Here is a 16,118-nt window from a genome sequence, read left to right on the forward strand (position 1 = left end):
TCAACTGGTTAATAATCAGACTTTACAATAATTGAATGCTTACAAGAGGAGTTTCTTCTGCCTAGTACCTGCCTCTTCCAATACCTTCAACTTAAACCTGTCTACAGTGCCCAGTTCAGGGTTTGCTGTACTTAGTTTGATAAATGCTTCAGTGGCCCTGCATCACCAATCCCATGTCCCGATGCATTTTCCCGAAAATCCCTAGAGGTTCCCTAGGGAACTAATTATTAATGTGCAGGAGCTGAAAATGCAGCTTTAAGGCCAAATAACTGTGATGCGAGGGAGTTGCCCTATGAAGGAGCTGACAGACGAAAGCCAGATCAGTGGGGTCACATCACTTCCGCAAGTGCTATGCACATTGATGGAGGTGTGAAAGGCAGGCCTGTGTTCCACCAAAGTGGTGCATGTGCGTACGCCCAGGAAGTAATCCCAGCACATTATATTGATGATGGCTTACGTTCCACCTGAGCGGTGCTTGCGTGTCCAGGACGTAGTCACAGGGCAAACATTGGAACACCATAGCCGAGGGATACAGACATATGTTCCACCAGGATAAACTCAGCAGAGCCATGTCATGAGGGGTAATAGTAGGGCGTGTCTGGAACGCAAATACACTCAACGCCTATCTAAGATGAGAGGGTATAATTAACCGTTGCTTACTAACCACTTATTTTTGGCTAATTTATTTACCACTTATTCTTAACCAACCATTATTATTATTTATGCATTACCGTGCTTGTCATGAAAGGACACATCGGATAAATATTTATTAGGGCTCATTGCTCATCTAATAAGGGTATTTGGCTGCTCCCTACTGACTAAATATTTCCTACATCGGTATGTACCCCTATTCTGTTGGAGCATCTCTCTTTGTTCAACGTTTATTAGAATAGCATAAGAAAATCAAACAATTGCATAGCGAGCAGGCTGAGGGTATACATCCCAAGCTAGCTGCTAGAAAATCACAATTCTGTCTTTACACCTGTGCCACTGACAACCAAAAATAACAAATACAATTCGCGTTTATATAGGATGGGGAGAACGAGTTAGAAAATAAAGAAAGAAGAAGAGGTGGGAAGAGAATCGAGAGAAAGTGAAGACAATAGAAACATGGAGGGGCACCTCTTTTTTTAGAAAAATATTTATTAAAAGATATGTTTTAAAGGGTTTTTCTTTTTGTTGGTTTATGCCCTATTGGACCCTGTGTGTCATTGTTCTATGGTTAATCAATAACCTGGTGATCATCTTGTAGAATAGATTAAAAAAGTATAAAGAAACACATATGACTGTATTATTTGTGCAGTGACACATCTATTTCAGATCTATTCTACTCACCTTCTCTGGTGGGAGTCCAATTTTAATAGCTATTTCACTCATCCAGGTTTCTGTTACTAAAGCAGCTTGTGGAAAGCCAAATCCCCGAAAGGCAGTGTTTGATGGTAAGTTAGTCTTGCATGCATTGCCTTTGCCTCTTATATTGGGTATCTTGTAAGCATTGTCCATATTCAGCAAACCAGCCTCTACAACCTAAAAACAAAATGGGTGATGATATCTAGAATGGATACTGTTCTGTGGTTGAAGCTGACTTAAGATGACCAAGTCAATTCACGAGACAACGGTCCAGCGTCCAGGTCAGTGGTACTTGGCAGATATCGGGGATTCAAGAGAAGAAAAAATCCAGCTACTGCAGTAATCGGGATGCCATCATATACTATTACTGCAGTAACTAGCTTTTATCTTCTCCTCTTGAATACTTCACCTGTGTCCCGGCTCAGGAACCTCCAAGCACCACAACCTTGACTGCATTATCCATTCAAACACTTGATGGACTGGTGAGCTGACTGCTCTCTCTTATCCTCTTAGCTATCGGGGATATCTGATATCTTCCAGCATCCCCGGCGATGCTTTTGATTAGCCAGGGCTGGCGTGATGTCATCTGTGACACACAACTATCATCGCGCCGGACAAATCAGTTTCAGTTAGCCAATAAAAAGTATGAACCACTAAAGACTCCCTTTTGATTATATTTTTCTAACCATGTAAGAAAATACAATAATCCAAATGGAATGACAGGTTTATCAAATATAAAATACAACATTTTAAAAAAAGAAAAATTCAGTAATTGCACACAGGCTTGACTGCATCACTCAAACTAGTTCTGAAGTAACAATTTGTTCTTTTAAAAAAAGTCCGAAAACGTTATATAGCTAAATGTGCCAGAAATCAAGCTGTCTTACATGCTTTGGCCCATGTCTTTGTGTATTTTAGACACTCACTTGACAAAATGCAATGAATAAGCGATAATTGGGCATGGCTTCACTTAAAGGAAGTAGGGTAGCTGCAGGGGAAGCAGTGGTCGTGAACTCAGCACTCAGAGGGGCACAGCTAGAGCTACCACCACTTTTAACTATATCAGTGTGCGCAGCGCCAGTATAGTTAATCTCTGTGGCTGAGCATGGAGAAACGATCTCCCTGCACTGCCGCAATCTATTCTGTGGACCAGAGGGCTAATCAAGCTTTTGGTCTACAGAATAGCAGGACTGGCACATGCACAGCTCTTGAGTCCCAAAGTGATGACGTCATTGCGCCGTGCTGGGACTCTGAGGTCTTGTACGTGCGATGACAGAGCAATGATCAGCCCATACTAGACTCTGAATTAGGTGAGTATATGATGTTTTTTCTTTTTATTAAAACGTGTGGTGGGACTATGAGGGCATCATAAAATATGGGGGACCCTCATACATTGCAGAAAGTAGTGTGCTGGCCCTTATAGATTGTGGGGGGCCCCTTTACAGTGTGGGAAACCCTTTTACATTGTGGTGGCCCTTACACAGTGTTTGGAGGCCCTTATACAGTTGTTGGGGCCCTTATACAGTGTGGGAGCTAATGTGGGGGTCATTATATAACGTGGAGTAAATGTGATGGTCATTATACAGCATGGAGCTAATGTGGGGTTCATTATAAAGCGCTAATGCAGGGGTCATTATACAGTGTGGGAGCTAATGTGTGTGTCATTATATGGCGTGATCCTAATGTGTGGGTCATTATACAGTTTGGAGCTAAGGCGGGGCCATGAGAAATTCTGTGCCTGCAGCTGACAATGAGTGACCTATGGAGCCTCATTCTGAAAATGAGGAACCATAGGATACAATGGACATCGTGGCACATTACACCATTGCAATAAGCAATAACTTCAAGGATTTTATAAATCAATAAATTAAATTGTCACTGTACAAGAGCAATCAGGAAAAGTCAGGGCAAAGCGCCAGAATTGGTGCATCTAATAGATCAGACACTTTTAGGGTGCCTGCGGGCTGCTATTTTTAGGCTGGGTGTCAAATAACCATGGACCTTCCCAGCCTGATAATACCAGCTTCCAGCTGTCTGCTTTACCTTAGCGGGTAATAAGAAATGGGGGGAGCACACATCATTTTTAAAAATTATTTATTTATTTATTAGTTAAACAAGTCTAAAACACCCTTTAGTGCCCCATGAAAGGCACTAAAAGGTGCAACTGTACAATAAACATGGGGGGGACTTACTTTGTGTTTGTCAATTTCCACAATGCACCGGGTCACCGGGTCCTTTATAGACCCGATGAGACGATGCGGTTGGCCAGTCACAGCTATGCCAGTACAAGTTATGGTTGTGATGGCTGAGGAAGTGGCCACAGCCTAAAAGCTTGTTGATTGGCCGCGCTGCAGTCTTTCAACAAACTTTATTCAGCATATGAACAGTATCCAAACTCCGAACTTCCATAAGAAGCCCATGTTTGAGTTCAAGCACCGGACACTTTACAGTTCAGGTTCATTCATCCCCACTAAAGACGTTAACCTCTAGTATGAACCACTGTGACAAATCTGGCACAACTTTACAACTTTTCCATCTAGATTTACACTTTCTAAAAACAAGACAGTTTTAGTAAATGCTTCACAATGTCGAAGGAGATGCAAACATTGATAGTAGATGTCTGACCTTCTATAAAAATAAATTATACTTTAAAATATAATTTTTAATATTTATTGTTCTTTTGAAAATTATAATAGCCTTAGCTTTTTAGTTAAGAGTGTGGTTATTAACTCACAAAGACAGAGAGATCTGAAGTTGATCCAGCGTTATTAAAATAAGAAACATCCATGGCAATTACGTGTCCATCATTCATAACCCCAACCTAAAAGACAAATTTTATCATTATAATATACATACATATATATGTATACAGTCTTTATATTGTCTGTATAGAGCTATTGCAAACAAAAATTGAATCTAAATAGAATATTAAGAAATCTAAAAAAAAAATTAAGAAAAAGTGATAGAGTATAATGCTAAAGTCACAGGGCTCATTCAGATTAAATAATCCATCCAAATTCATCAGTGTTTTTGATCTGATTGTCAGCAGTTTGGTCAGCGTGTCAGATTTTACCATCAGAGTTTGGTCAGCGTGTCAGATTTTACCATCAGAGTTTGGTCAGCGTGTCAGATTTTACCATCAGAGTTTGGTCAGTGTGTCACCTTTTACCGTCACAGTTTGCTCACTGTGCCAGATTTCACCGTCATAGTTTGGTCAGTGTGCCAGATTTCACCGTCATAGTTTGGTCAGTGTGTCACATTTTACCATCAGAGTTTGGTCAGTGTGCCAGAATTCACCGTCATACTTTGGTGAGTGTGTCACATTTTACCACTAGAGTTTTGTCAGTGTGTCAGATTTTACCATTAGAGTTTGGTCAGCGTGTCATATTTTACCTTCATAGTTTGGTCAGTGTGTCAGATATCCCCGTCATAGCTTGATCAGTGTGTCCCATTTTACCATCAGAGTTTGGTCAGTGTGCCACATTTCACCATCAGAGTTTGGTGAGTGTGTCACATTTTACCATCAGAGTTTGGTCAGTGTGTCACATTTTACCATCAGAGTTTGGTTAGTGTGTCACATTTTACCATCAGAGGTTGGTCAGTGTGCCATATTTCACCATCAGAGTTTGGTGAGTGTGTCACATTTTACCACCAGAGTTTGGTCAGTGTCTCAGATTTTACCGTCAGAATTTGGTCAGTGTGTCATATTATATCGTCAGAGGTTGGTCAGTGTGTCAGATTTAACCATCAGAGGTTGGTCAGTGTGTCAGATTTAACCATCAGAGGTTGGTCAGTGTGTCAGATTTAACCGTCAGGGTTTGGTCAGTGTCTTAGATTTTACCGTCACTGTTTGGTCAATCTGTCAGATTTTACCATCAGAGTTTGGTCAACATGTCAGATTTTACCATCAGAAAGTTTGGTCAGATTTTCAACAGCTTTTCTCAGATGAAACCAACGCTCTCATATCAAAAGGTCTGTTAAAAACGGACAGCACACAGAGACGGCATCTGAATGCTGATTTTTTTTTTTCCCCTTGACTTGCATTAGTAAGTTTTACCAGAGACTCATATCCAACTCGTACAAGTCTCCGAGAATTTACGTAGACCACTGAGTCAACAAAAATACATGGACATGTGAACAGTCCCAAAACTATAAAAGTTCTATCAGTGAGAACATGGGTAGAACTCATATAAGAAAAACTGGTTTGAAATGAAAAAAAAAAATGGAAACCACAATCCTACAAGCAATTGATAGCTAGAAAAAGAAGGTTGTTTTAATCCCCAGTGAGTGACATACATTATACAACTAAACTTGCCATCAACTTGAAGAATGATCTGATATCTACAACTATATCTCACTTTCTACCATATAAAAAAATATTCATTATTTGAGTCTCATTTTGAAAATATTTTACAGAAAGAATAACCCTGTTCTCCACAGCAAATAATCATAGATCAGTTTTTACTTTTTCAAGAGGAGTAAGCTAATGAAACCTGAGGTAGGGTGAGCTTAGGGACAGTGTTGAGGGTTAGCCGACATTGAGCGGAGGAGCCACTGAACCAAGGGCTTTAAAACCTGCATTGTCAGGCAGGGACAAAGGTGCAACAGTTTTTTGATTAGGGTCAAAATCGTTCTATACATTCCCTCTGTCCTATTCAACATTAATTTATATATTACCCACCCTCCCACTAGCACTGTGCACTTTACATCAGCTAGCATTAGCCTACCGGGTGATGTGTATTTGGATGATTTTATATTGTATGTCATTTTTGTGATTTTCTAGTTTTGGTATTTTAGCAATTGAATTAATAAATTAATTATTTTATGGCTTATATGCTGTGTTCACCAGTTAAGAGCATGTGATCACAGAAACGTCTGATGACAAGCTCCTCTAGTCACCTGACCACTGCAGACAATCACTGACTGCACTGATCCTCTTTCTTCCAAACAAAGCAGGCATCTCTTCCGAGGTTGGTGCAACCTACACTGGATTCGCTGGGGCGTCAGAAGGTGAGTATGCCAATGTTTTATATATTAAGTGTATGTATTATTTAAAAAAATAAATATATATATATATATATATATATATATATATATATATATATACAGAGAGAGAGAGAGAGAGAGAGAGTATAGTATATACACCAGGCAATTTCTTTAAGTTTTGCCTGTTTATAGTAAAAGGAGATAACACAACTTGACAACTTTAACTTACTTTATATTTCCCAAGATATGGATGTCGTCCTCCCGTAATTAACATGTCATCTCCGCGCTCCAGAACACAGCGGACTGCACGCTTTGTCCTAAAATGACAATTAAATTAAAGCTGAAGAACATTTTTAGCAGAACAATGCACCATGCTACAATAGTCATGCAGTGCTTCCAGTAACCTGACAATGAAGATTCCTTGCTTACCTGTCCTTAAAGGGACTATCTCATAACACAATGACTGTACAAACCAAGTACAGGAGCTCGGTGCATCATGTTAGGGCTAATCTTTTAAATAATTTTTTCACCTGCTTGTTTGCCCTGTATCTCCAGTCTTCTCTGGCTGAAGCCAGAACTGCCAATCAAAGAAGAGGTTCACGGGGAGAAGTTGGGAAAACAAGCAGGTGGGAAGACGTATGTAAATTATGAGCACCTCATGAAGCACCAAGCAGCAGGACTTAGTTTGAACTAAAAAAATTTTGTTTAAAAGAACTGAAGTCCTCAGTGGTTGATACCTTTTAATGGCTAACTGAAAAGATGGTAATAATTGCAAGCTTTCGAGACTACTCAAGTCTCTTCATCAGGCATGGTATAACACAAAATCTGAAGAGTCACATATTTATACACAACAGGACATAGAATGGGGCACTAAAAAAAAAAGAAAAAAAAAAAACAACCAAGTTATCTAAAACAGAACTATAACTATGGCAGGGGGGAAACTGTTGTGGCCATAAATTTTGCTGCAGTTCAGTGTGAAAGTTTTATTGTCCTCTGATCAGGGTCTGGTCCAGGCTGTGACACGCTCGGATGGTCAGAGGAGCACATCTTTTAACTGATGTAAAAAGACATGAATCCATCAGACACATTCATTCCTACTCTGAATGTGTCAAAGGTCATCATAAGTTTGTACTCCCAAAGTCTCCTATCTCTCTGGGACTTGAAATTTCCTTTCAATACCAGCAATTTCATGTCCATGATGCTGTGGTCTGAGTTACAAAAATGTTTGGCCACAGGTAGATCCATCCTTTTTTCTCTAATTGTGTGGGGTGAGAATTCATCCTTGTCCTGAGCTGCTGTCCGGTCTCCCCTACATACAGATCCCCAGTTGGACATTTGGTACATATAATTAAGTACACCACATTGGTTGTAGTGCAGCTGAAGGTACCTGGGATCTTGTAGTCCTGATGTGATCTGGGAATCTTTATCTTGTCTGTTGTCAATATTAATGGACAGGTCTTGCATTTTTTCTGGTTGCAGGGAAATGTTCCTGTTGGTGTTGGAGAGGACAGGGAGCTTCTGACAATGATGCTTCTTAAATTTGGGGGCTGTCTAAAACACAGAAGTGGGGGGTCTGGAAAAATAGATTTTAACCGGGCATCTTTTTGTAGTAATGGTTGTAGTTTCCGTGCAGCTCCTCGTAACACCTCCAGATGTGGATTGTAGGTGACTACAAGAGGGACCCGGTTGTTTTCTTCTTTAGTTTTATAATGTAGGAGATGGTTTCTTGATATTCTGGTGGCTCTTGTAATCTGGTTTTCAATTATTCTTGGGTGGTAGCCTTGATTCAGAAAGGTCTTTCTGAGGCCCTCAAGGAGATTGTCTCTATCTGTACTGTTGGAACATATCCGATTGTACCTGATAGCATGGCTGTATACAATAGAGTTTTTTATGTGTTTTGGATGAAAACTGTCCCATTTCAGGTATGTTGGACAGTCAATTGGCTTCTTGTACAGGGATGTCTCTATTTCATTGTTCCATAGTTTAATGATGGTGTGGTGCTATGGTGGATTTAAGATAAGGCACCCTGGAGCTACGTGACAACGGTGCCACGAGCAATGGAAGTGGCGGAGAGGAGAAATTCCAAAAATGGATAAGCATATGAAAGAGAAAAAAAGAACAAGGGGAGCGCGATAAGAAGCACCCGTGAAATACTCCTTCTTCCCTTCATTAGCGCTCCTTTAGGCCAATCTTTTTGTTTTTCCAAAAATAGATCACAGACTATGTTTTTAATATAACCAATGGCATACTTACGAATTTTAATAAGAGATTATTCCATTACAGCTCTATAAAAGGCTTGTAAAAATAAAGCACATCACTCTTGTGCACCTGCTTTCACTGAGTGGGGATTATACCAGATATCTGTTTGGTCTGAATTTCTTCGCTGGCACTCAGTGACCTTCAATCTGAGATTTAGCAGACAATTGCTGTTAAGAAGGAGATATCTTTTCCGAAACTGTGGAATTTCTCCTTATCAAAGGTATAACAGAATGTTGAAAGCATATCAGTGCCTCCATCTAATTTGAAGGAACTATGGGAATCTATCCTGTCTGCATGGGCCAATATTCATACAGAATGAGGTCAATAACTAGTGGAATCTATGGCACAATGAATGGCTGCATTTTTTAACATGAAATGAGGTGCAAAGTTCGACTAATTGGGTGTCTCTAAAAAGATGTCCATTCGTTGTAAATTTGTATACATTATAATAATGGAAAAGAATATGCTGCATGTGAAAGACATTTACAGGAGCCCCCTCAGGCAATACATACATACTGTGCTGTGGCTACTGTAACATTCAATAATACCAAATAGAGAGTGTATATGTCACGAAGCACTCCCTGATCCCTGCACCCAGAAAAAAAGTTATGTTTTTTTTTACCTGGAATGTTCCATTAAAGAGGACCTAATTTTGCTCTTATTTTATTCCTAATGCTCCTCTGTATAATCTGTTGGGCTTTTGTTTTGTTTTCTTAACCCCTTCACCACCCAGCAATTTTCCGTTTGTTCCTCCCTTTTTTACAAGAGCCATATTTTTTTTTTTTTTTTCCGTCAATATAGCCATATGAAGGCTTTTTTTTTGCAGGACAAGTTGTATTTTTGAATGATACCATTCATTCTGCCACATGTACTGGAAAGCGGGAAAACAATCCAAGTGTGGTAAAATTGCAAAAAAGTGCAGCTTCAAAATGTTTTTTTTTGTTTGTTTTTATTTTTTATTTATCATGTTCGCTATATGGCAAAAACTCAATATGATTCTACAGGTCAGCACGGGTTTGTAGATATGAAACATGTATAGTTTGTTCTTTATCTAAGTGGTGAAAAACAGTTTTGAAATTTCTAAAAAAAAGAATAGCGCTTTTGGACCCATTTTATGAGACCCGTAGTGTTCTCATTTTTCGGGATCTGGGGCTCAGTGATGACATATTATTTTCTTCCTGATTTCAAGTTTTTAATTTTAGCATTTTGGTGTAGATGTGATGTTTTGATCGCGTCTTATTGCATTTTATTGGAATATTGAGGAGATCAAAAAAATGTAATTCTGGAGTTTTGATTTTATTTCTGGTTATGACTTAGATTAATTTATTTTATATTTTGATAGATTGGGCATTGCTAAAAACGTGGTGATACCAAATATGTGTTTGGTTTTTTATTGTTTTATTTTTAATGGGGCACAAGGGGGGTGATTTGAACTTTTGAGGGTTTTTATAAAAAAAAGTCATATTTTTAGAAAACTTAATTTCTTTTTACTTTTTATTGTTTTGCCTTGTCCCTTTTAGGGACCTGAAGCTGCAACTGTCTGATCGCTTGTCCTGCACAAAGTGGGTGCTTCAGCACCGCTCTGTACAGCACAAATGTTGTCTTCTTGTGAATGCTAGACCTCAGCTGTCATGAGATTAGAACTAGGTAATGACAATGACAGGGGTCATCAGCTGAACCCCGGCTGTCATGACAACCCACCAGTGCCCCGTGATCATGTCACATGGCCGCCATTGGGAGCGGGTAATAACAAGCTCAAGTCCCACTTTCAGAAACTGACAGCGGGATTTAAACAGTCAATAGGCACGGGTGGATCACCGATCAGCCGACGTGTGCAGGAAAACATCCGCGAGCCTACATCAAAGGGAGGGAGATGACCTTGGACATACTGGTAAATCCAAAGTCGTGAAAAGGTTATATCTTCCATACAATTCTAGAGATATGGGCCTTTTCATTCAGTGCTAATTTTTATGTGAGGAAATGCTAATACGATTCTCTGGGGTCAGGTTTTAGAGCTTTTCTCAATTATTACTCTGTAAGTGATAAATCCCTTGGTAAAGACCATAAAAATTAGCACAAACTAAAAAGGCTGTATCTCTGAAACCATATTGCAGATATTATGGGGTATTATACGGTAACTAGGAGTAGGGGCGTCTAGACTGGCCCTCAAACTAGGGACCCTATACAATCCCTTATTCCAGAGGTATGCCAGATTGTGGCTAGGTCTGGACCACCAGCATAGCCCTGACTCCTGAATTGCCCTGGTCTAACACCCCCTCTATGCCACCCACGCGGAGGGCTTGGACAGGAGTAATTAATCCCACAAATATTGACAGACAGGGAAAAAACAAGACTGAAACTCACTGCACGTACACACAGAGGAAAAAACAATACAGGCTCAGAGAGAAAAAAAGTACAGAGAGGAAATAAACAAACATCAAGGATATTTCCACTGCATACCAAATAGCATACAATAGTTGACCAACAACTGGACACCATGGACAAAGACCAGTATCGCTGAAGCAAAGCCAGAGCTATAATCGGCATGAGAGACCAGGTTCCACCATCCTTTAAAGGGTGGAGGTGGCTGTGATAGGTCTTCGGCAGCCTGTGACTCCAGCAGCAATTCACAAGCCAGCAGGAATTAACTCCTGCTAGGCCAATCAACAGTGAGCACAAAACCGGTCGACGCCCAACACCGATAGCAACTCAACATCACCAGGTGTCGTGTCAGACTCTGCAGTGTGAATAGAGTTTAAAGATGCCAAGATACCTGAGGAGATTAGAGCAGAACACCCCATGACAGCAGATTTAAACATTAAAAAACATTAGAATAATTAGTGGAGACATATAAATTCAATATGAGAAAAAAGTGACCACTTTTAACCTAGTGACAGGCCTCCTTTAAAGGGAGAGAAAATTAAGTTAATCAGCATTTTAGTAAAAATAGCAGTAAAATGTGTGAAGAGCAAAGAAAAGAAAATCACAATTTAGTGTCACATCATTTACTGCATGTTTGGCAGAATTTTCAATAAATATATTGAATTTTCTTTCATAGTTCATGTTCTCATTAAGTATTTGGTGAGTTTTTTTACATCAGTATCTGGTAAACGTGTAAACGTGTTAAAACAGCCAACATTTTCTAGAAGGGAGATCTTTACAGTGGATAAAGGTAACTAACAATAAACTGTTTTGTCTACATCAGAGGTTTTCTGTACAAGCTAAATACACAGTATTACAAACAAAATCACTTACTTGTTGGCAGCAACTGCAGTGATTGCTGCAAAATATCCTGTTGATGTAAATTTTCCCCCAAATGCCCCACCAACTCTTTTCACATGACATGCAATCCTGTTGGAAGGTATATTCAATGCTGCACTAATAAGGCCCTGTAGAGCATATAAATGATGATAATCATGATTTATTACTTTTGATATGGTCACTCTATGGCAGTAATATCACTTTTAATACAATGGTTTTTGTAAAAGTTTTGTTCTCATGTCTGCTCTTCAGAAGCCAATGATCTCCGGCCTCCCTACTTCCTGCTTGCCAGGGGAGCACTGAGCTCCTGATGAATGCCAGTTCTCTTGTCTGATCCAAACTCTCTATGATGCTACAATCAGAAGCCCCTTTCCCTCTGCAGCACTGGGGCACTAAGGAAAGTAGTTTTTTGGGGTTTTTTGGGGGTTTTTTTTAGAAAATTGCTTGCAGGAGCACTACTTGCCTAGAAAACCTACAACCTCTACACAGGCGGTCGGTGACCTAGGCAACAAGTAGTAAAAAATAGATCCCAGCGCTCTTGAGACTATAAATTGATAGTTTTTTTTTACAATTTTTCAATTTTATCCAATTGTGATGATCAAAAAATCTTTTTTAATGATTACTCTTGTGGTAATATTCAATCACTATGAATATATGGGTAACATTTAGGTATAAACTGTTAGTATTATTTGTGTTTTGTATTGTAGCATTGATGGTAATATTGATCTTGTTACAGTCATGTTTGTAGATCAGTATGGCGATATTATTGGGATTTTTGGCAATTTTACTCTTAGTATGCTGGATTTTGTTCAGTAGCAGTATAGTGATACTTTTAGGTTAGATTTAAAGATGAATGAACTCGTAGAAGTTCGGATAAGCAGGTTCAGCTGGACTTCAGATAAAGTTCAGTTTGGGATTTGGACTGGATCTGAACCTCCAATTGAAGTCATTAATTGGGCAGTTTCCGCTCACATGCAGCCTGCCATGAACAGAATACTGGGCAGGGTTTTTCCCTTTTTTTTTGGGGGGGTGCACACTACACCCGATCAAGCTGTTGTTTCCGCAGGGTCTGTGATCGCAAGCAGTCAGATGCTGTCACACAGGCTAGGGGCGTGTTTGACTGCAACCAATCAGAGATGCCAGGACTGCCGGTGTGCAAGGGAAGCAGTGAGTATGTATGAGGCTAATAAGCGGCCCCAGAAGAAGAGTAAGCAGCACAGAAGCAATTACAGCCACACCGGAGAGTCAGTAAGTATATCGCGCTTGCTTTATTTTTATTTTTCCTTTATTTTTTTTCTTTCCTGTTTTGCTGGATCTGGATCATTAGCCTGAGTTCCCTGAGAACTCCGGGCCCTGCACCCGGATACGTTTGAAACCGCGCGGATACTAACTTTTACAGTCTGGGCCCACTCATCACTAATTATTACCAATACCAACTCTTTTTGAAAAATGTAAACCTAACATCTCACATTTAAGATTTCAAATCTCAGAGTAAATTAAACAACCAAGGAGAACTGGGAAGAGAGCAGACATTTTGAAAAGAAGAGAAATGCATTGTATAGATAAATTACAAACTTTAGAACTATGGGGACTTAACCGAGATTTTGCTATATCTAGTTTTTTGTGAATAATTTGTTGATTCTTTAGTGGAAATTTATTTCTATTTTAATTATAGCAAAAATCATATAGGGGTCATTGATATATAAAACTGTAAGGCTAGGGCCCCACTTTGCGTTTTTACCTGCGTTTTAGTTGCTTTTTAGGTCCATTTTGAGAAGCACCTTTTTCATGCCAGAAGGCATGCGTTTTGATTTCACAGCAAAGTCTATGGAAAATGGGGATTTCTAGACCCCACTTTGCATTTCTAAACGCTGCGTTTAATTTGCATATTTTGTGGCAAAAACCATGCGTTCAAAGAAGCAACATGTCAATTGTTTTTGCCATTTTGGGTGCGTTTTACTAACATTGAAGTCAATGAGAAATAGCAAAAGCCAAGATTCCTTCAAATTCCTGCGTTTTACCTGCTTTTTATGTGCAGAAAATATGCGTTTTGGACTACCAAAACGCATGCTTTTTGAACATTAAAAAAATGATTTCATATGTCCCTTTACACACACACATAGTCCGACAATTAAATTACGAAAAAATTACCGCTATAATTTTATTCTATATTTCAATTTTTTTTATTATTTCAAAAAATCTGTGTTCCTTTTTTTTCTCTTTTTTCATTGTGTTTGACAGATTAAACTTTATTTAGTAGTGTTTTGATGTTCAAAACGCATCTGTCAAAACGCAGGTGAAAAAGCATCTAAAAGGAGCTGAAAACGCATCTAAAACGCGGTAAATACGCATGCGTTTTCAGCGCTAAATTTCTGAAAAAGGCAGCGTTAGTCAAATCAATTAAGCCCAAAACGTGCGTTTAGAACTGCAAGAAGTTGAACGCAAAGTGGGGCCCTGGCCTTAGACACATAATGGTGGGATCCACAGTTCCAACATTTTTGGTTCAATCGCTTTAGGTTTTTTTTCTCATCTTTGTTTACCTGTATTTTTGCAGATATTTCTTTCAGACATTTTTAATACTATATTACATGAAATAAGCTGTGGAATATTATAAATGTTGCAATCCTTTTTTAGAGACATCTTGAATATATATATAATCTTTAAAGAAATTTCAAATAAATAAGACACTATTCTATAAGTAATTTCTTGTAAAATAATTTGATATAAAATAATTTAATGCTATGTGGAGTGTGTCTCTATCCAGAATAGATTGTTAACATATATGAATATATTTATGTAAGATAAATTATAAACAATTATAACACCAAATGTATAATGCATAGATCATAACTATTGTATAATTCAAATGTATTATACATATACTGTATCATATAGCTAACTTAAAGGGGTTGTTCACTACTTGGACAACCCCTTCTCATTTGCCTTGTTTGCCCACATAAAAATAAAGAGGAATATACTAGCCTCCGGTTTGGCTGCTTCAGCGATGTCAGAAGTTGCGTTCCTGGCGCTCATGTGGCATTGGTATTAGAAGCGAACCTCGCGGCCAATCAGCGCTGGCTTCCTTCACTCCGCCTTAGGACATTTAAGCAGGAAGTCAGTGCAGCGCTCACACCCTCCTCTAATGTCCAAAGGCGGGCACTGATTGGTCACAGGGCCCGTGTGTCATAACAATGTCACGTGGGCCCCGGGAACACAACTTCAGACATTGCTGGAAACACTGCTGTATGGAGGTGAGTGCAGACTTATTTATTTTATGGGGGCAAACAAAGGGAATAAGAAAGGGTTGTCCAAACAGTGGACATCCTCTTTAATATATAGAAAAATAGAGGGTTTAATGGGGAGTTCTGATATCCATCACTTGTATAGGATGTGGTGGTATAATGTTAGTGAACCTTAAGTTTATTAAGAAAAAAATCACATAGAACTGTATCAAAAAAGGAAAAAACGTACCAATGGTGCCAAACCAGATGATGTATGCACAAACAGAATGTAGCAAACCTTCCTCTTGAAGGCAGCCGCAGCCCAGGTGCAAGATGCTGATGTCACAGCCACTCAACCCATTCAACCTAGAGGGGAGGGGGCGGCTGCTTAGCAAAAATCTTGCACACTAATAAGGCTTGCACTGGGAGCCCATCATATAGATAGGTGTGATGCACAGTGTCTGAACTGTACCCTATAGATGACGCCAGAAACCTAGGTCAGGCGGGCTTTTCAGCACTGTATAAATGCATCTCACACTGATTAGCGAGATGCATAGTGTCTGAATTGTGGACTATGAATGACGCACAACACTAGGCCAGGCGGGTCAGTTATCACTACACAAGTGCATCACACATGACAGGCTTACCAATATACTACCTAAAATCAAAAGGTCCACACACATCCTGCAAAAATGGGTAAAATGTGCCATATAGGTTTAGCCATCTCATTTTTTGTATCTCAGGCATGTTAGTGAAAGCTATAGTTCTTCTCTTGAAATATTTTGTCCAAACTTTGTTTTTAAAGACATTGATGTATAATCATGTTTATAATATATGAACTACAATTTAATGCTAATTTAATGTTAAATATATTAGTGTTGTGTGATCATAAATATATTAGTATAAATTATTGTTAGACTAAAGTAAATAACAATATAGGATGCATAAAGCACATCTGAATAAAGGCTTGTACACAAGAGCCTTCACATTGTTTTGTCAGCAGGAAAATAAAACAGTTATGGCTTTTGGAGAAAGTGCAAA

At 39.1% G+C, this 16,118-nt stretch overlaps 1 protein-coding gene across 1 annotated transcript in view; it reads right to left on the reverse strand.

The window, feature by feature from the left end:
• The window catches only part of LOC142245189 (aldehyde oxidase-like), a 168,506-nt gene that overhangs the window by 24,650 nt on the left and 127,738 nt on the right, over nt 1-16,118 (reverse strand). Inside the window, exons 22-25 of the mRNA XM_075317644.1 lie at nt 11,851-11,984; nt 6,566-6,653; nt 4,085-4,171; nt 1,336-1,527 (exon numbers count right to left, since the gene is read on the reverse strand). Coding sequence (XP_075173759.1) covers nt 1,336-1,527; nt 4,085-4,171; nt 6,566-6,653; nt 11,851-11,984 — 501 coding nt within the window. The remainder of the gene's footprint in view (nt 1-1,335; nt 1,528-4,084; nt 4,172-6,565; nt 6,654-11,850; nt 11,985-16,118) is intronic.

The sequence above is a fragment of the Anomaloglossus baeobatrachus genome, chromosome 7 (genome assembly GCF_048569485.1).
Source record: "Anomaloglossus baeobatrachus isolate aAnoBae1 chromosome 7, aAnoBae1.hap1, whole genome shotgun sequence".
NCBI lineage: Eukaryota > Metazoa > Chordata > Amphibia > Anura > Aromobatidae > Anomaloglossus > Anomaloglossus baeobatrachus.